We start from the raw sequence: 19,721 nt of genomic DNA, 5'->3' as shown, positions 1-19,721 counted from the left end.
CGCCGGGCGGGCGCTGCGCGGACTCTGCGCGGGCGCAGCGTGCGCGGGGCGGGCGCCGCCTCGGCCGCGCTCTCGGCGCGCAGAAGGGAGGGAGGGAGGAAGGAGGTGTGGGGGGAGCGGAGCGGGGCGGGAGCGGAGTACGGAGACCGAGCCGAGCCGAGCCAAGCCGAGCCGCGCCGCGCCGCTTCCGAACGAGCGGTGTCACGATCCTTTTTTTTTTTTTCCTTTTCTTTTTTTTTTTTTTTTTTATTGTATAAATAATATTTGTTAATTATTATTACTATTATTATTTAATTTGTTCCTTTCTGTTTGGAAAGCGGGGGCAGGTGGCGAGGAGGGGGGTGTCCCCGCCCGCCGTGCAGTCGGGATGCGTCCCGGACGCCGGGCGGCTGCGGCGCAGCGACACTGAGCTGAGCTGAGCTGAGCTGAGCTCACCATGGACAGCTTCGACTTAGCTCTGCTCCAGGAGTGGGACCTGGACTCGCTGTGGTAAGCGGCGGGCACGGGCTGGGGGGACACGGGATGGGTGGAGGGGGATGGAACCAGAGCGAGGGGTGCGCGCTCACCGGAGGTGTGCAGCCATCGGGGGCTGCGATCATTTGGGGGCGGCGGTGCGTTTAGCGGGAGGGCAGCGATAAACGCGGGGTGCAGCACCAGTAGGGTGCAGCGTCTCGGGGGGCCGGGGGGGGAGGGCATCACTGGAGGAGCTCCAGCAGGACGGGGTGCAGCACCTCGGGGGACCCCCTGCCGCTCGCTCCCCTCCAGGAGGATGCCCCCTCCCCATCGGCTGCACCCCCCCAAATCATTCCCAGTGCCGCAGACACCCCCGTCCCTTCCGCACGCCCCTTTCCCCCAGCTTGGCCGCTCTCAGTGCCCCGCTCCCTGCCGCCCTGGCCCCCCGCACCGCGTGCCCTTGACCTCCCCCGCGCCCCCCCGGCTGCGGGAGAGGGAGCCCATTTCTAGAAATGTCATTAGCGGCAGAGGTGGGAAGCGCTGCCTCCCCCCCACTGCCCCCCCCCCCCCCCCCGCAACTCCCGGAGCAGCTGCCGAGTGCCGGCGGGGAGCGCGCTGCGAGGGAAAGGGGTGTGTGGGGAGGGGGGGGGAGGGGGGGCGGTGTGCGGAGTTCTGCCCCAAATCACGGTCGCGCTTTTCTCTTATTCGTGTTGTGATGTATTGCCACGCGTTGCGGGATCCCCGTGTGTCGGCGGGCGCGTTGTCCCCGCGGGGCAGGTGTCACAGACCCCAGCGTGGAGCTTCTCCCTGCCAAAGCCCTCGGGAGGGGGAGAGCCTCTGGGGCTGAGTAATGCCACTGCGTGCTGATAGCGGGCGGCCCATAAAACTTTATATTGCGGTGGGAACTTGAAAAGAGCGCCTATCATGCAAAATTAGTTACTGCCCCATAAAAGTTTTTAATTACAGCTTTTCTGCCTGCGACACGAGTTAAGGTTATGTCCTCGTTTCAGTTATAAATACCAATGTTCGGTTTATATGCAACGCACAGCGTTTGTCTCAGGTCTGATTTTAAGCTTTCGGTCCACACGCACAGTTTAACAATTAAGTTGTGTGGGGTTTCTACTAAATGAGAGCAGGGGAAATAATACCTTGATGCGTCCAAATGCTTTTCCCTTTCTTGTTGAATGAAGATGAACTTTGGAGCGATTTGCTTTTTCCCAGCCAAAGCATGAGGACGTTCATCATCCATTCCCTGAGCTAGCTGTTGAAGTGAGTACTGAATTTGAAAAGCCAGCAGTGTGACTCTGGAGAGACAGGGCTTTGGGTCTGCTCCTCTATGACCCTTTGAGCATGTTTTCTGGCTGTTGTGGGGGCACTCGGAAGTAACCACGGTAGGCACGAAGATCAGGTGTGAGCCCAAAGAGACATCAACCATCTCCCAGCTAAGTGACACGCTTAGAAATGTCAGTATTGGTGTTAGGAGTGATCCTGTGCTTTCATAGATTTTTTTGTCTGTTTGTTTTCCCTCTGTTGCTGCTTGTTCAGAAGCTGGGTTCAGCAGAAGGGCTTCAGATCGCAGTTAAAAGCTGCTGTGTAGCAGCAGGCCCACGCTCCTTCCTGATCTCTCACCCCTGTAACAGGGGTTGGGCCCCCATATACTGAGCAAGGAGGTCAGGGGCTTCAACCCAGGGTCTGTAGGCTTGTGCTCCGTGGCTTTGGGTTGGAACATCCAAGATCACAGGCAGGGAGGGTCTGCCACAAAGCAGTTGTTTTGACGCATGTTTCCAAACAGTCACTTTGAAAGTGGCACCAATTGAATTGAAAGAGAAACCAACAAAAGGCAGTGCAAACTTAGAGAGATGGTGTCAAGGAGCAGCTGCACCTGAGTGGGTGCCGTGTGACCAAAAAGGAAAATAAAATATAGCACAAAGATAACAAGCAAGTGCTCAGCAGCAAAGAGCGGCACTTAAGAGACTTAATTTTCTCTGCAGCAAGAATGAATGTTGTCCTTTATTCTTTGGAATGTAGCTATAATGACAATTTGTGCGCTTAACTGATGACTGAAAATCCACTTTTTGCAGTATTTGGTGAACGTTTTGCTTAAGTGTGCAGTAATTAAATATTAACGCGGTCTTCTCAAGTGGTTTTTTTATTATTATTATTATTATTTGGTATGTTCTTGGAAAATCAAAAAGGTGTGGGAAGGGTTTTCCAGATGAACAGAAGCACGCCGATCAATTCTCATTGATTGTTACTTTTATGCTGTTAATGAATTTGCTCTCCAATTAATACGTGCTATGTCTTTTACTCTGCTGTAACATCGAAAATGTAATAATGTGTTGTGTCAGGGCTGTAAGACAGCGTTTAACCAGTGAAGTGAAATGGGAGAATACTGTAAGCTCTTCTCTACTAAGGAGCACTTTCCCTGGGTTTTATTTGTGCCGTTAACACTTCAGCTTCCTGGTAAACTAGAATAATTCAAATAGTGATGGATAGGTACCATCTCAAATAGAAAATTCATCAGAATACACAAATCTGTGTCATAAACAAAACCCGTTTCCATGTGGTAAGCTCTTTCTTTATTTTTTTGAGGTGGTCAAACCAACATCACTTGGGGCTTTGTGACCTCTGAGCAACATGTCTGTCCCAAACACACAGCCCCACCTCCTGTTTGTCTCTTTTTATTATTTGTATCCAATATGTCCAGACTCGAGGATGGATATTGTCCAATGTCATAATTTTGTGTTTGTTTACACCAGATGAGAGATGGAAAATCTCCATTAGCAGTAAGACATATTGCATGTGCTGGAAAGCAGCGAATGAGGAGACCAAAGGACACGAGGAGTGGTTCTGTATTGTAGGCATTCGCATCGTTATTTGCTTTATTTAACAACCCTACACCAAAATACAGCCAGGCCCTTAGCTGAGTGCTTAGGCTTAGTGCATGGCCAGCCCTGGTGAAAGCCCATGGGTGATGTGTCCCCCTCCTCAATGCCTGTGTAAGACAGATGCATAGAATGAAGTTATTTCCCATTCATTAAAAACAATTTGCAGATTTATTTAATTCCTTACTGTGTCGTGTCAAACAAGAAGATAATTCTGAGCGTGGTATATTTGTTAGCCATTAACAAAACAATGTTTAGGTAAAAGAAGCCATGTATATAATCAGTATATTTGGCATTGGTAATTCTAGATATTCTCAGCTAGCATCAGTTCTGTAGAGGTTGGATAGTTGTGTAAAAAATATATATATATGCATAGCTGTAGAGCTTCCAAGCTGCAATCAATATCAAATGCCACAGCGTAAGGTGGCCCGGTGTGTCGTACAGACCACGTATTGAGTTACTGGCTCATTTGCTATCTTTGGGTCTGTTCCTGCTCCATTTGAAGTCAATGAGAGTTTTGTTTGGAAGTTGCTATTAACAAAAAGTGGCCAGACATCCAGCGCTCTTATAAATGAACCTTTTGTAATTTCTTGATCTTGGGTTGTCTAGCTTTCAGTCGCTACATTTTGTATTTGTCTGAATCAAGACTTTTATTTCATGTTCTGTGGTGTCTAATGGAGACAGTTTTAGAAAGCGAATTCGACAAGTGCTTCTTCAGCCAAAGCAGAATATCCAGATGTTTGTTTTTGGATCACAGTAAGCAGTGACTTCTTTTTGAGGTGAGGGTGTCACTCAAGTCATTGTCACAGTGGGGTAAAAGGCCAGGCCAGGCCGCCCATGTGCAGACAGCACACAGCCATGATACCTCCCTCTCACAGAAAAAATACCTATGTGCCTGCTTTTATGTCCCATCTCTTTTACAGCTCTATTCTAGCCTATGTCCTGGACTTTGTCCCTTTTTTCTTTTACGTCTCTGTCCCTTTCTACCTGTAACCCTGAAATCTCATTTGTCTCCTTATTGTCTCTTTCTCTGTGGTGCTTTCTGTTCTGCTTTCCTCCCAGGGTCAACTGATGGTTACCACCTTCCTCTCGCTAAGATCCCAGCTAAAAATTTGCTCTTCCTGTGATGATTGTACATCGTGAGCAAACAATAACAAGTGTAATAACTATTGGCTGTTCCCTTCTCTTGTTTTCACAGCATGTTCTTTACTCCTGATGCCTGTTTTTCAGGCTGTAAACCCTTTGGGTCAGGAATTGCTTTTATTGTTTGATTTTTTTTTTTTTTTCAGTACAGCACTGAATAAATTGTATGTGCTAAACATAATAAGTATAAATAATAACAGCAAGCTTTTTCGTGGCCATAGTATTTTATAAGCATCAGCTGTATAATCTTAAAAATACGCCTGTAGGACCATGTGAGCTCTCAGTTGCTGGATGTGATGTACCACATCCTCATCTGATATAAGCCCATAGAGCTCCACTGAGTCCAGAGGCTTTGATGTTTTGTATCAGATGAAGATCTGGCTTATTATCTCCGATTTACAGTATGCTCAGTAACCTTGTTTTAGGATTTTTTTTTAATGCTTTTTTTTTTTTTTTTTTTTTTTTCTGATCAATGAGATGTGGATACATCAGTGCTACAGTGAATCTGCTTTTGAGTCTCTCCATTGAGGGCCATGAACACTCAAGCCCACAGGTGCCCATGTTTGAAGCATGAAGCTAGCAGCTTCTTGATCTTTCCTGATGGACTTGCAGACTTGTGTTTGAATGTGTTTTCCATGTAAAGCTGAGGCAGAAACCTCCTGATTATTGGAAGGCAATTCCAGAGAAGATGTGAAGCGCGTGCAGCATTTAGAATCACAGAATCATTATGGTTGGAATGACCACTTAGATCACCTAAGTCCAACCATCAACCCATCACTACCACCACATTTCACATTCTTGTGAAAATTCTGAGGAAAATACCAGGTTTATTAAAACTAGTGGAGGAGATATATGAACTATGAAGGAAAAAAAAAAAAGAAAAAGGCACAGAAGCAATACAGGTTATGGGCACATCTTTCCTGTCATCCATATTTTAGGATCAACATTATACTCATCTCTGCAACACCGTCATTAAAAAGCAACTGCTTAATTGCAAGGTTTTTAACCTCGTGTAGTGAATTAATCCATTTCCTAGTCATATTTATGACTATGAAACAACAAAGCGTGGATAAAAAGAATTCCAGCAATTATTCACAACATATGTTCAGAGATATCTGAAAGTCTGGTTATAACTTTATTAACAATAGCAGTTATAAAAGAAAATCAATAGAAATGAAGAAAAAATTACATTAACTACAGCTAGAAAACAGGGAGGTTAAATTCTGTGTGAGATGGTACGTATCTCACCTAACAGTGAACAAATAATAACTTGGAAGTGACATCCTCACAAAATGAGATATCAAAAAAATTGCAATTTCCATGAGCCCCAGAGACAACGTCTTTGTGCATGGGCTGGTTAGCTGTAAGGCTAATTCCAGCTGAAAACTACAAGTTGCTTTGTGAAAAACTGAAAGTGTAAGCGAGGAAAGCTGTCAGCTTCCTTTGTTTGGAACAAGACCGTCCCTGCGGCAGCTCTGCCCTGCTGCTTTGTGGGAATTGCCATGCCCAGGGCTGGCTTCATGGCTGCCGTCTGCTGGGGAGCCCACAGGAGCCCACCCCAGCCTTGCTGACTTTATTGCTATGCCACCTTCCCACCCAGGTGTCTCTGCTGGGAATCCAACCCAAAGGGACCATGGGGTCAGGAGTCAACCCCCACTTTGCTGTGTGTTTGGGGTGGTTTATCTGATGATCATCTTGCACTGGCTTTCAAAACTTTCTGCACATTTATTCAGAAAGTGAATGCTCTGCAAATACTGTTGGGTAGCTGAAAAGTTCCATTAAACATCTGAAAAAAGTGAGCAAGTCAGCCATATATGGAAGCGTGTTTGCAGCATTACCAGCGGGGCCACCAACTGATCTTCTGTCTGCTAAAATCAATGTTAGGACACTGATTGCGCTTGCTGCCGCTGCCTAAGGTCTCAGGAGAGCCAAAATGGACACTTGTAGTCGAATACTCAGGTAATAACCTATATAATTTCCGAATAATTTGTGGGTAGCAACAAATTCATACTTAGGAGAAAGAGTGAATGAAGTGTGACAGTGGTTAAATGAACACAATGGCGCCTATTAACATTCTGTGCTAAACATTTTCTATGATGTCTTTGCAGAGGTAGAAATGCATGAGAGAGCTACTTGTGTTCCTCTCTTACAGCATGGTATCTCAGCTTTCCCGGTACCTTAAACAAACAAAAAGTATGTGTTAGTGACTTAGGTTGACTGCATTTTATTCTCTTAGGAAGATGTTAACCTGCATGCACGTACCAAGTACCAGGATATGGTGTATCTTGGGAAATGTGACAGTTGGAATGCAATTTAAACTTATCCTCAGAGATCCTTTATGTTCGTTTTTTCTTAAATAAATTAGTTCCAATGCAGCAGCGGTGGCCTCAGCAGTCAGGAAACACTTAAAATTGTGCAGGAGAGACCAGAAATCTCTGCTAAGAAGCCTTTTGTTGCTGTGCTTTGTTTCTCAATAAAGATGACCCACAACTGCAAGTATTTAAAACTGAAAACAAGAGGGTTGTATTTGACAAAGCCACACAACTTCTTAATGTAACCCAGTCTTTCCGTGTGGTTGTTTTCACATCTTTGGGACCAAAGAAAGAGTCCTTTGTGGCTCAGCCTCATTTTTCTGAATGGCAAGACTGGACAAATAGAGGACGAAGGCAGTATCCTCTTACACTGAGTATGTTTTGGTTGCTTTGAGGGGTGATCAATTCTTACTGCATGTATGACAGACGAGTGGGACAGGAGGGAGAAACATTGGGGAAGTATGTTTGTATTTGTAGGGATCTGATTTAGAAGTCTTATCAGCCATGCTCTCTCCTATTGTCCATCTCCCTGTTTCTAAACTTGCTTCAGTCTCTGTGAAGGTTTTGGAGAGCCTGTTCTGAGGCATAGGCATTGGCAGATATCCTAATCCTTCTCAGTGTGGGTTTGAATTTTGCTCTAATGTTGCTGAATGGTGCCTACCTACCGAGAGAAGGTAGATTCTTTCTTTGTCATCAACTGCTTCTGACTGACCGCAAGGGTTCGGCTCTCGGGTCTGTGGATTATGGGAGGGAATGACATAATTTTAATGTATCTGTGCTCTGTCTTAGCACAGCAAGTGCAGTAGATGGTTGAAGCTCAATCCAGAACAAATGAATGAATGGTGTTGTCAGAGATGCTTTAGAGAAGACAATGCTGTTGGTATGCATCCAATAGAAGAAACATTTTTACATTTTTTTTGTTTCTGAAGCAGTCAGCAAGGGAACCTGTCATGTCATCAACTGTTTTTAAAGGACAAAGTAACAATAAAAGCTAAGTGTGCTTTTTTTCATTTTTGTTTGGCAAGGAGAGTGTAACATTTTCTCCAGGATGATGACCTTGAGTTAGCTAAATGTCACCAGTTTAAAGAGTAAATTAATGTTACAATGTGCTTTGTTTGTGGTTAGGCTTGAAGGCTGACAGGAATTTCTTAGTACAAAAGGAGATTGTGTGCTATTCCATTTATTTAGGCTCCCTGCAAGAAAGCCACCATGATCCCAACTGATCTGAATTAGTATTACCACATTGCCTTGCGTGTTTGGATATAGCAACGTGTTTGCAGCTAGCTTATAGTTCTTTTCACTGCATAGATTGCTCCAAAAGGGCCATAGGAGTTTACATTTTTTCTTGATTATTTCTGATTATGAAAATCTATTCCAATATCATAGCACTGGAAGAAAAAACGTACGTATTTCCAGTATGTGTGTGTTAATGTATTTCTGCCTGTTTACTTCAGTTGATTCTGCAGCATCTGAGGTAAAACGGCGGTGAGATAACCCCATGAAAGGAAAGTATAAAAAAAATGCAGTTTCTGCAGATGCGCATTGGCTTTTGTAGATCCAAGCAAGGTGTCTTTTACAACACTCTTCAAGAACCTCCTCGCCTGGGTGCATGGCTGTGTGAACATGATTACATACTATGGTGGTAGAAATGCAACCTTTTTTTTGTTGTTGTTCTTAGAAGTAGCAGTATCTTGAACTAATTACAGCTGATATAAAGCACATTTAAGGAAACCCATTAGAGGAGAATTAGAACTAGAGCAGATTAGCTAGTCTTTAATGGCCTTGACTGTAGATCTTTTGATGCCTTAGTAGCTTTTCTAACACTCATTGCTCATCTGTCTTGACTAAATGACTGAGGAGCTTCTTTCAACTCACAGTCTGGTTGTAATGTGAAAAAAATTGCTGTTTTCAGCTGAAAAAATGATTATCTGGGTAGGTAAACTATACCAAGTCCTGTGCTACATTTGTTGTTGAGATTTAAAGCATTATTTTACTGCTTCGATATGACTGTATAATAGAAAGAGCAATCTCTAATATGCTTCCATACCTATTAATTATTTACTTTCTTGAAATACAGATCATAGACAATTCTACATAACTTCCCTTCTTACAGACTTTCTAGTCTCTGCCTTTATTTTTGTATGCTTTGCCAATGCCTGTAAATTCATTCTCACTGAAAGGGGAAATTAGTAATTTAGACTATGGCAGCTGTTTCATAATTAATTAATTTCAATGTAAAACAATCAAGTAATGCCCATCCATTTTTCCATGTACTTTTCTGAAGCAATAAGATTCACAGTATCAAAATAAGTTCCAGATGGAGGTGCATACTTTCTAATTGGAGAAAAAGAGACCTTTTCAAAAACCTGAGAAGTCCTGCCCTGATCAAAACGAAATATTACACTTAAGCACATTTTTCAAGGTTTGAGCTTCTATTTTAAGAATTACTTAATGGTACCAATCTGACATGTTATGTTGGATGCTAACTTATACATAGAACTATAGAGTGAGAGAAAGGGTGATGCATGAGTGTTTATTCATTTGTTTCCTCAAATACTTCTGGCATCTGTTAAAATGTAACAAGGCTTAGCACATTTTTTCTATTTTGGCACCTTGTTTTCTATGAAAAAGAGAAATATTTGCAATGATAAATCATCTCTCTGCTAATAATCAATAAATAACATGTTCTCCTGAGGGGGAAAAAAAAATAAAAAGTACGGTAAAATGAAATGAAAAATGTTGAGCAGAAGGAAAGATGATCAAAATGGAACTGTGAAATTCTGTACATTCCTATGCCTTAATAAACATTAGGGTTTGCAGAGGAACTTTTAATATGGCAGTTTGCAATAGGAATTAAAAGTCTTCTTTGAACACGAAAGACACTTAGGTAGGAGATTTCTATTATGTAAATGTTACTGTTATTGGCGATAGCCCATTATAAGGAAACACTTTCTATTCCAAAAAGCATTTACAAATAATGGGATAGATGCTGCAATTTGTAGTCCTGACTTGGACAACTTTCTCTTTGAAGTCAATGGAAGTTTTGCTTGAATAAAGGTGGAAGGAATTAGCCCATTCATTATTATCTGAATTACATCAAGAGCTGACTGCTAAACAATAAAATCATGATTCATAACATAACGGCTTCACTTAATTCTTTTGTAGTCTTAATATATCTCATTATATGGTACTTCTGTTCTTTCGTCTCTGTGCAGTATTCAAATTAATAACAACCACCTTTACATAACTGATGGTTAGACATGTTTTGCTGCCTTAGCAAGATCAAAGGATTTTATATACCCTTTTTGGATAGATACCAAGAATAGGGTGATCAATCTCTTCTGTAACCATTAAGCACAGTATAAATATCTCAGGGTACCCAATTAGACACAAGTGGTTTGCCAGATGCTGAGAGCATCACCAGTTGTCAAGAGCTTCCCAAGTCTGTGGGGCAGCCCAGAATTTATGAGGGATTAGCGGTGGTCTGAGTTGTCACTGTGCTGATTTGTGCTCTTTCAGCTGTGCCCTGCTGTAAGCTGCCTGTATGATGTGTGGAGATAAGGTTCAAGCGGCAGATAGCTCACTCTCTTCCAGGCACCTCTGGGAAGAGGCAGGAATGGATGCTGGTGCTCCGAATCTTCTCCTCCCAATGACCTGGGAGGAGTGGGGGCTAGACTGTGAGAGAAAGCAGGATTGGAAGAGGGGAGGGGAGGGCATAAGAGAAGGCTGAAGAGAACTGCTCAAGAATAGTGACCACCAAAAAGGCTTTAAACCAAAGTTAGAATTAGCCCCTCACCAGGAAGCCATCTGTAGCCCTAGGGCTTTAAGAATTCTTTTTATCTGGAGATGTAATTGAAACAAGATGTGTAACAGCTGCAAGATGTCAGGTTTGTCAAAGGAACTAGAAAAATGAGTTCTCTGACACACTCGCAGCAAAGTAACCTATAGTTAAAAAAAAAAAAAAAAAAAAAAAAGATATAAATTATCACTTGGGTTAAAAAGAAGAAGAAGGATAAAAGGAAAATAGTAAAATAATAAAAGTTGTGGTTAATAGCGGAGCATGGATAATTTGAAATTAAACTGCACTGAAGGTTTCCAGAAGTAAAAACAAACAGCTTAAATCTTCACTCCAATAGAAACAATACTGAAACAGCTCACATCCCTGTTGTAACCAGTGTTTCATTGAGGAACTGAAATGGTTGGTGCTTTGCAGGAGGGGGCGGTAAGTGATATTTTACCCTTCTGCCCATTGCTGTTGTTACTGCATCACCATTGTGACCCTGCACATAGCAGGAGGGTTGAAACTGGATGATCATTATGATCCTTTTCAACCCAGGCCATTGTATGATTCTATGATTCTATGATTTCCTGTGCTTGGTGCTGTGCAGAGCAAAAAGCTGGTTGTGGGATCAAAAACTTTGCAGACAAATTGGAAGACAAAAGACCATAATGAATATAGGCAAAACTGGTCAGGAAGGAAAAATGGGGAGCGTTATAATCAGCCAAACAAACAGTGGTCACAGCAAGCCACCATCCTGACAGTGCTTCCAGATGCTGGATTGTGGGCATGATGGGAAGAAACGGGACTTTCTAAGCAACAACCTCAAAAGGAACAACAATGTGATTTTGTGCATGTTTATGAGGGTAAAGCATAAGTGACACCATAAGGATAGCCGGAAGGTGTTAGCTGGGAACTTGGAGAGTGAATTGCCCGAATGGGCCAATTGAAGAATAGGGCCAGCTTTTCTGTAATGGCTTTTTATAATAGTGTTTCCTAATTGTAGGTCCTTGATCATGAGGTCGCATGGGAGCTGGTGAAGAGCTGTAAAGAAAAAGGGGCAGCTAGAGCTGGTCCTCTGTTATGAAGTCCAAGTGTGCAAGTTGACATTCACATAGCAGCAGCAAAATGGCCATTAGCAAAGCTCTCAGTAGATGGGTTTGTTAAGTGACAGTCTGTTACTCACTGTAGTTCAGGGCTACAGTGATCCAAACAGGTAAAAGTTACAGCTTTGATTTGAGTTGGAAGGGACCTTAAAGATTATCTAGTTCCAACCTGCCTGCTGTGGTTTCTTCAGGGTTTCCTGGTGCAGTATTGTGTATCTCAGTGCCGTGAAGTTATCTGTGGGATGATTGGAGCCTGAGGTCATATGAGATCAAAGGCAATGAGAGCATGTGAGCCATCCCTTACTCTAGCAAATGGCATAAATAAATGCCACCTCTGTGTACATGATGCTGCAACCTGCAAAATATCCTAGGACAGCCTCTGTGGACCGGTGTTGAAGGTTACTCCTTAGGGCTGAGCTTACTGAAGCAGTAATAACTACTGGGTATTATTCAGGGCATCATCAGAATACACGTGGCACCAGTGGGAACTAATTAAACATACTTCTTGCAGTAGTGCTATGGAGTACCAGTGCAGTACTGCTGCTTCAGATCAGAGTCCTATAGCCGCACCTGGATAGCAGTACAATGCACACAAATTCCCAGTTTTAGAAATGAATTGGAAACACACCTCTCATACATTCTTTTCTGTTCAAAAGAAAATGGAAATCTAATTTCTGAGCAAATATGTAACTCAGGTGCTCTCTTTTCCTCAACTCATATTCAAATGCAAAACCAGCTAATAAAATTTCAGTGCTGCTTTTACTGTAATTTGGTTGGCGGAAGAAAAGTCATCTGTTAAAGCTCAAGTCATTGTAACTCATTAGGTGCTAATGGATCTGTACCGTGGAACAGGAACAGGCTAGCTCTATTGAAATGCTGCTAGTTCACCTTTATGTTCTCACAGTTGCCTCCTGAGGATTGAAAGTACAAACAAGTTTTCTCACAATAGCTGTAAGGGTATGCTAAAGTAGCTGCATTTGCCTTATCCCAGAAGTCATTGTCTGCACTCAGAGAAGTACAGAACCAAAGTGAATCCAGAAGTTTGAGTATGGATCCTGTATTTCCTCCTCAGAAGTCTCAGGAGACAAGTTTGTGTGCTCACAGATGTCCCATGTATGTGCAGTAAATCCAACAAATTCTGAATGTGCCGGCCTTGCTGCACCTGGTAATAAACCATGGTAATAAATCAGGTGATCTGCACATGCATAATAAATCTGATGCACCTGAATGCAGGCATGCAGGATGGACATGCTGTGCACAGACTGGCTGGTTTCCAGGTCTTCTGGATGTCAGGCTTCCTCTGTGATGGGCTTGCCTGGGAGTCCCAGCAGAATTGCTGACTTCTGCTCTTCATGTCAGAATTTCCAGGGCATGTCCTGGAGGACTGGCACATGTGGGAGACTAAACCATGAGCACTGTTTTTCACTGTGCCCATACTCATTCAAACTAGACTATTATCCTGAGAATATAAACAACTGTGCACCCATAAAGGTGCTCTTCCTGACAGCGTAGGCAGTTTTGCAAATTATACCTCAAAACCCTACAAGTTTAAATCCAATTCTCCATCTGATTTCTTTGCATGAAAGTTTTGTAGGTGTCAGGTGAATGCTCTTATCACTGGCATCCTGAGTATCTTCCCTGATTGCATCACTTTGTTTTTCAGGAGAGCTTTAGCTTAAGAGCTGTGAATGTGTGAGGACCATCCCAAGGGTGGTGGTGGTCTGGGTCACCCTAAGAGGTCAGGGATTGGAGCCTGGTAGGCCCACACTGTGATTACGTATTCTTCCCCCATGTCTGAGGATGTTCAAAAGTGGAGATACTACAGAGGACCAAGGGTTTCTCTCTGTCCTGAATGAAAGGTGATGTAACTGTGGTTTTGCAGATGCTCTCCTCTCCTCTTTTGATTTGCTTACACTCCAGACTCTGAGGCTCTGGTGGGTGCAGGGACTGGACAGAGCGTTTCAGGTTAACAATGACTGACTTTTCCCAAGTCTTTGTTTTGGAAAAACTGAGATTGTTTCATTTCCACTTAATATTTTCAGGTTTGGCAGTTCAGCCAACTGCTCTCCCCAGTGCCGTCTTGAGGTTTTCAAGAAATGCGTATGTGAGACTTAGGGACATGGTCAGTGGGCATGGTGGGGATGAGCTGATAGTGGGAAAAGACAACCTTAGTGGTCTTTTCCAACCTCAATGATTCTATGCTTCTATAATTCTATGTGAGTTATTTTATCATGATTCATGGGGCCCAGAGTCAGGTTGGTTCTTGCAGATTTAAACATTTTCCTAGGTAAATTATTTTTGAGCAATGAGAGAACTGCCTGTTACCCTAGCCATCCTATTGCTGAAAAGTTAAGAAAATATCAGAAAGAATGCAAAATTATCCAAGAATGATTAAAGCGAGACCTCTCCTTTCTGTTCTGTTTCTTCTATCTGTTCCAATCCTCAGTTTTTTTCTCCTAATGGCAGCTTTTTGTTTTTATTTATTAATTTATCTTCAATCTGAATGAGAGCAGGAATGAGCCCCATTGAGAAATAGCAGCAAAAGGATTGTAACTCTGCCCAGATGAGTGCTTGCTTTACCCCCACCTCTGCATTCATTTGAGAGGAAAAGATCTCACACTTGCAAGATGTGGCAACTGATTTTACAAAAATGAAAACATTTATGTTTTTTCTTTCTCTGGCAAATAAGACTTCTTTACCATCATGATATGGGCTGCATTGAAATGAAACCAGAGACTACGTTGGATTGTAAATCACTACATTTGTGTGTAAATAAGGAGTACACACAGAGCAGAGATGCTAGCGTGATTTCAATAAGCCAGAAAGCCTTTAAGATATTACTATACCCTACTGAGTTATAGTCACATTTCTCCCCAGGACTTTCTCTCAGTGGTTTTCTGTGCCAATTCAGGACATTGCCTTTAAGCTAATTAGCAATTCTGAGCAAAGTTGGAGGGAATTCATGTTTTCCTTCAGCTGGGCGACATGCTTATCAAGACAGCTACCTCCAGTCTGATGCAGCAGGCTGCCAACAGACTTGTCACAATTTATGAAAAGAGTTTGTGGTGGAGATGGAAAGTATAATGAAAACCACATCCACCAATTAAACACCTACATTTCCGTTTGAAGTCCAAACAATGGATGACTTTCCTTTTGCAAAAGAGATTTCTCAAATCAAAGCAACTCGTAGAAGCGATATAAATTAGGAAGGGAGCTTTAAGTAGATTTTTAATGAATCTTTGGCCAGATGAAATAGTGAGGCATGATGCATTCATGAATATGATCTGCTTGAAAATATTCAGCTCTCGGCAATCAAGCAAAAGTAAAGTAACCGTTTATGGGACATGATCTGGTCAGGTCTTCAGTAGATATGTTATCAGCTTTTTTTCCAATAGGCAAAGAGCATTCTTGATGCTTTCCTTAGTGCGTGATACATGATTTGAATACCAGAAAATTACCATTGGTCAAATTTTTAAAGTGAGCAAAAACTGACCTCTTAAATAATGGCAAAATATAGGAGAGGATCTTCAAAAAACACAACGAACTTGTCAAGCTAAAATCATGATGAGGTAGAGCCAGGAAATGACACATTCAGCAGAATTGAGGATAGAATTGTAGCAACAGGAGCTTTGGGAGCTGTTTTCTGTGAAGAAAATCACTGGTATCAAAACATTTCATTCCAGGGACATAGAAGAACAGAACAGACACTTCAGAGAAAGGGTGTCAAAATTAATTTTACATAATTTTACTGTCAACACTCAATTACTAGACAGTTGATACAGACCAGATGCAGTGAAAGATATTGCAAAAATACACAGCGTGATGATAAAAACAAATGGTATTATTATTAACACTGGGGTTGTATTTATCTCAAGTGATGCTCTGAGATTTTTTGGCACCACTTTCACTGAGCATCGCGTCAGTCGCTCTGTAAAGAGTTTGGCTGTGTTCATAGGGAGCAACACCAGCTTTGTCCCATATTTTTGTAAGGAGGCAAGACGTTGTATTTTGTCTTCTGTGCTCAGCATCACATGAATACAGCCATGCTTCTACTAGACCTAGGCCCACAGTGCTGTACGTGAAGGCCCCTTTCAGTCTCTGCCCCACTGGGCTGTGTCTACATGCGCAAAGCTCCCCAGAAGGATGTGGGCCAGGGGAACCTTTCCAGCAGGCATGTGTTCTGTGTGTTTTATGCTGCCAGTGTATCAAACGATGTACTTCTTTGGGAAACTGCTATATGCATTTCCAACCTTTTTCTTGCCAGCTGGGACACCTAACAGGCTGACAAGGAAAGGGTTTGAACCAGGCTTCTCTCTGAGACTTCATTTTCTAAGGATGATAGAGAGTCAGTAGATCATTCATTGTAAAGTACTTCAGACAGTAAGGCATCTAAACCTGAAGTCTGCGATCTGAGATGTGTGGCTGCTGAGAAAGGCAGGCAGTTAAGGCAGGAGGCACAGTTTTATTTCTTATGAGGAGCACACATTAAGGGAGCACAGAAGAATCTTAGGTCTGAAGTCTACAGAAAAAGCAAGCAGCTCTGGGAAGTCAAAGTGCAGCACATAATCCACAAAGGATGACTGTTAGCAGCTTGGAGACATACCTAGGTTGGAAGCTGAATGGGTTACTAACATACTAGCTACCTACCTGAACCACTAAAAATCACTTTGATTATACCTGCCATTTAACATGCCTAACGATCACAACATCAGCCAAAAACAACTCTCAGTTGTTTGGAGACTAGAATTTGATTTTATTTGCATAACGAAGTACTGCAGGCTTATGCCAGGAGGTTAATTTAGCTGGTCATGTACCACCAAAGCAGATCCTTACTTCAGCTTTTACAGTTTGTAAGGACAGTATAACATAATGGTTTATGTGCACAGTGTGGTCAGAATTAACTTACTGAAATCATAGAATGATAGAATTGTATGAGTTGGAAAAAAACGTGAAAGCTCATCTAGTCCAACTCCTCTGCAATGAGCAGGGACACCTACAGATGGACCAGGTTGCTCAGAGCCCTGTCCAATCTGACCTTGGATGTCTCCAGGGACATGGCATCCATCACTTCTCTGGGCTACCTGTGCCAGTGCTTCACTACTCTTACTACAAAGAACCAACTTCTTTATATCCAATCAAAATCTCCCCTCTTCCAGTTTGAAACCCTTTCCCTTTGTTCTATCAGAACAGACCCTGCTAAAGAGTCTGTCCCCTTCTTTCTCATTGTTCCTCTTATAAATCTCCAGTGCAGAAACCCTACACAACCCAACTAGGTACCAAGTTGCCATAGTTTCCTGGGAGAAATGCACTTATCTCCATTCTCCTTCAACTGTCTAACTGAAATGCCCAGGAGTGTGCACAACTCAAGTAATGTCTACTGCTTTCATGGCAGAGTCTAATCACAGCAAAAACAAAGTTCTCTTTGACTCCATCCTTTGGCAGGCACAGGGTCTGGCTCCCATGGCTACTGAGAACATTGTTTTTGGGTGCTGGCTTCCCCCCATCTTCAGTGTGGGAATTTTGGCAGCCAATGCTGTGAATTACATTCTGGGAGCTGGGTGCCTAACTCTACCCCAAGCTGTGCAGCTCATCTCAATACCTGAGTCTTGTAGAAGAAGTTTTAGATCTTAATGTCATTATATTTATTAAGTTTAATGTTTCCATGCCAGATTAATTGAAGCCAGCTGCTTCTCTCTAGTGAGGACTGGTAAATGTTTTTATTCAGAGGAGACAAGGATGTTTGTCTCATCTTTTGGATTTTCAGAGAAAGAACATTTGTCCAGAAAATGTACCCAGTTTCGTTGTTAATGCTGAGATGTTCTAAAAAGAGAAGATAATTCTCACCTAATCTAATCTATTTAGAGTATTTCAAGGGAGCCCATTACTGGTGTCTGAGTGACAAATGAAAGTCTGGATTGCACCTGCTAGGTATGTGTCTGGGGAAAAGGCATGTGCAGCTCATAAGGGTAAAGGCATGCGTGTCCTCATGCTCTCGTGCAGGAGCTATCCCCTCTACACATTTTTCTGGTGAGACATATAATAATTCCCCGCAGACAACAGGTCAGATTTCTAAAAGAATATCAATAACTACAGGCCTGCCTATATGTGAGAAGGCAAAATACATGAGGATGTAAACTGAGTAGCCTGCTGTACAGTCTGCAGGGTGCTGGCATCGGTATGTGGAAAATTGCACACATATGTGCCACTATTTAACTGAATTTACTTATATAGATGTAAAATATAGCTAACATAATGCCTGTACCAAATTATAGGCATTTCTTGTAAGAATGAGAAGTGTCACTATACGGCAGTCAAAATTAGTGGCTCCTATCCAGATTTTGAAGATAGCCTTTATCTCTAATTGGCAACTCCTGTCATCTTCCTGAACCTGGTGCAGACATGAGCATGATGCACAGATTTCAGCGTTAGCAATAGCAGATGATTTCTTTCTAGAAAGAAGACGGGGACAAACAATCATCCTGTTCTGTTCCTTTCAGGAAGAACGTCTCTCTCTGTTCCTGCTGCAGTTGCTTGTTCCTCAGGGCCAGTCACACCAAACAGCATTTAGCAAACAGTTTGAGATTTCACACCTAAGGCTTCATCATCTCGCCTATAACCACCTCTGGACAATAGCAGGGAAGTCTCTGGTTTGTCCAGCTTTCTGCCCCCCTCCCAGCCTTTTACATAAGCTCCTCTGACAAGAAAAGTCTAAGACCAAGCCTAGGAGAGTGCTGTGCCATAGGGGAAAGGAATATGCAGTGTACAGGATTCACTGCATACCATCAATATCCAGTATTTTCTCATTGGTGAGACGGAGGAAGGGAGATGGACAGCAGCAAAGCTTCCTCATTCACCCTTGTGCTGTTGGAGGGCTTCTTAGGGCAGGAAAACTTTTCTGCCACTCAGAACTGTATCTGGGAGCACACGGCAGAATAGAGAATCTGGCTGTTAGCATGTATCCTCCCTAGATCCCAGCTTGCATTCACGGATGCCGGTTATTTCTGGAACCGGGTAGAGTGCAACATGTATACATTAGTAAAATCAAGTCCTTATGCTGTTCAGGAAAAATTGGCTCTGAGCTGTATAGCTAAAAAAGCTATCTGTCTGAGCTACTTAGAATACTGCACAGTTTTTGCCAGCTGAATAAAACTGATAGAATTTCTATGAACAGAAAGCTTTTGACAACAGTCTTTGAATTATGAGTGGCAAGAACCATTCTCTTCATTTTTAACTTCTAACCTATGATGTATAACGTAGCCCTCATTTGAGGATAAGAGGTTAGTATCTTATTGACTTGGCTTTAAATTGCATTTCATTGTATTAAAGAGTATCTGCCTTTTTTTTTTTTTTTTTTTTTTTTTTTTTTTTCCTGTGGAACTATATATACTGTAATGGATGAAATATTTGACTTGCACATAGCTCTAAGGCTAGACTTTGGAAAACATTCAGCTACAAAGCTAAGATGCTATTTAGTGAAAACATCCCAGAAAATTATGATTTTACAATTACCTTATTGGTAGTTTGATTTTAATGTAGTTTTGCTGATAGCTACCTTTGTACTTAAGGATTGTAAATTAATTAGACATACTGTTTCATCTACTCAGGAGGCAGGAGAAGAGCTGAGCTAATAGCTATGGGAGTGCTGCACCAATTTGAGACTGAGGCTAAAATGACATGATAGAGGGAGAGGTTAGTCCTCTTCCAAGGTTGTCACTCCTGGTCACATTTTAATGTGAATTTATTGAACTGAAAGAGGTTAAAGAGGTAATTCTGCACAAGAAGAGAGAAATTTCTAACATAAAATGGAACTCATCGATAGTCCTGGTGTCTATAGGGAGTTGTCAGATTCCATAATATTAACCATGTAATTAACAGGATATATAAAATGATGTGCTTTCAAATAATTTATATTTCAGATGCCTTTCGATGTGCTAATAATACCTCTTCTTTTTTCCTCCAGTCTCTTGGAATCACTGCATTCCTTTTTTTTTTTTTTTTTTTTTTTTTTCCCTGTATAAAAACCCTTCACATCTATCAGAGAGTT

General features: G+C 42.2%; 1 protein-coding gene across 6 annotated transcripts in view; it reads left to right on the top strand.

Moving 5' to 3' along the window:
• Positions 1-275: 275 nt before the first annotated feature.
• The window catches only part of AFF3 (ALF transcription elongation factor 3), a 321,596-nt gene continuing 302,150 nt past the window's right edge, over positions 276-19,721 (top strand). For all 6 annotated transcript variants that reach the window (XM_090127339.1, XM_090127334.1, XM_090127329.1 and 3 more), the window contains exon 1: positions 276-489. In XM_090127339.1, the coding sequence (XP_089983465.1) occupies positions 437-489 (53 nt within the window). In that variant the 5' untranslated portion in view covers positions 276-436. The remainder of the gene's footprint in view (positions 490-19,721) is intronic.

The sequence above is a fragment of the Phasianus colchicus genome, chromosome 1 (genome assembly GCF_987193195.1).
Source record: "Phasianus colchicus chromosome 1, bPhaCol1.hap1.1, whole genome shotgun sequence".
Taxonomy (NCBI): Eukaryota; Metazoa; Chordata; class Aves; order Galliformes; family Phasianidae; genus Phasianus; species Phasianus colchicus.
Note: the sequence above shows the minus strand (reverse complement) of the source record. Positions and strands in the feature narration are given on the sequence as shown.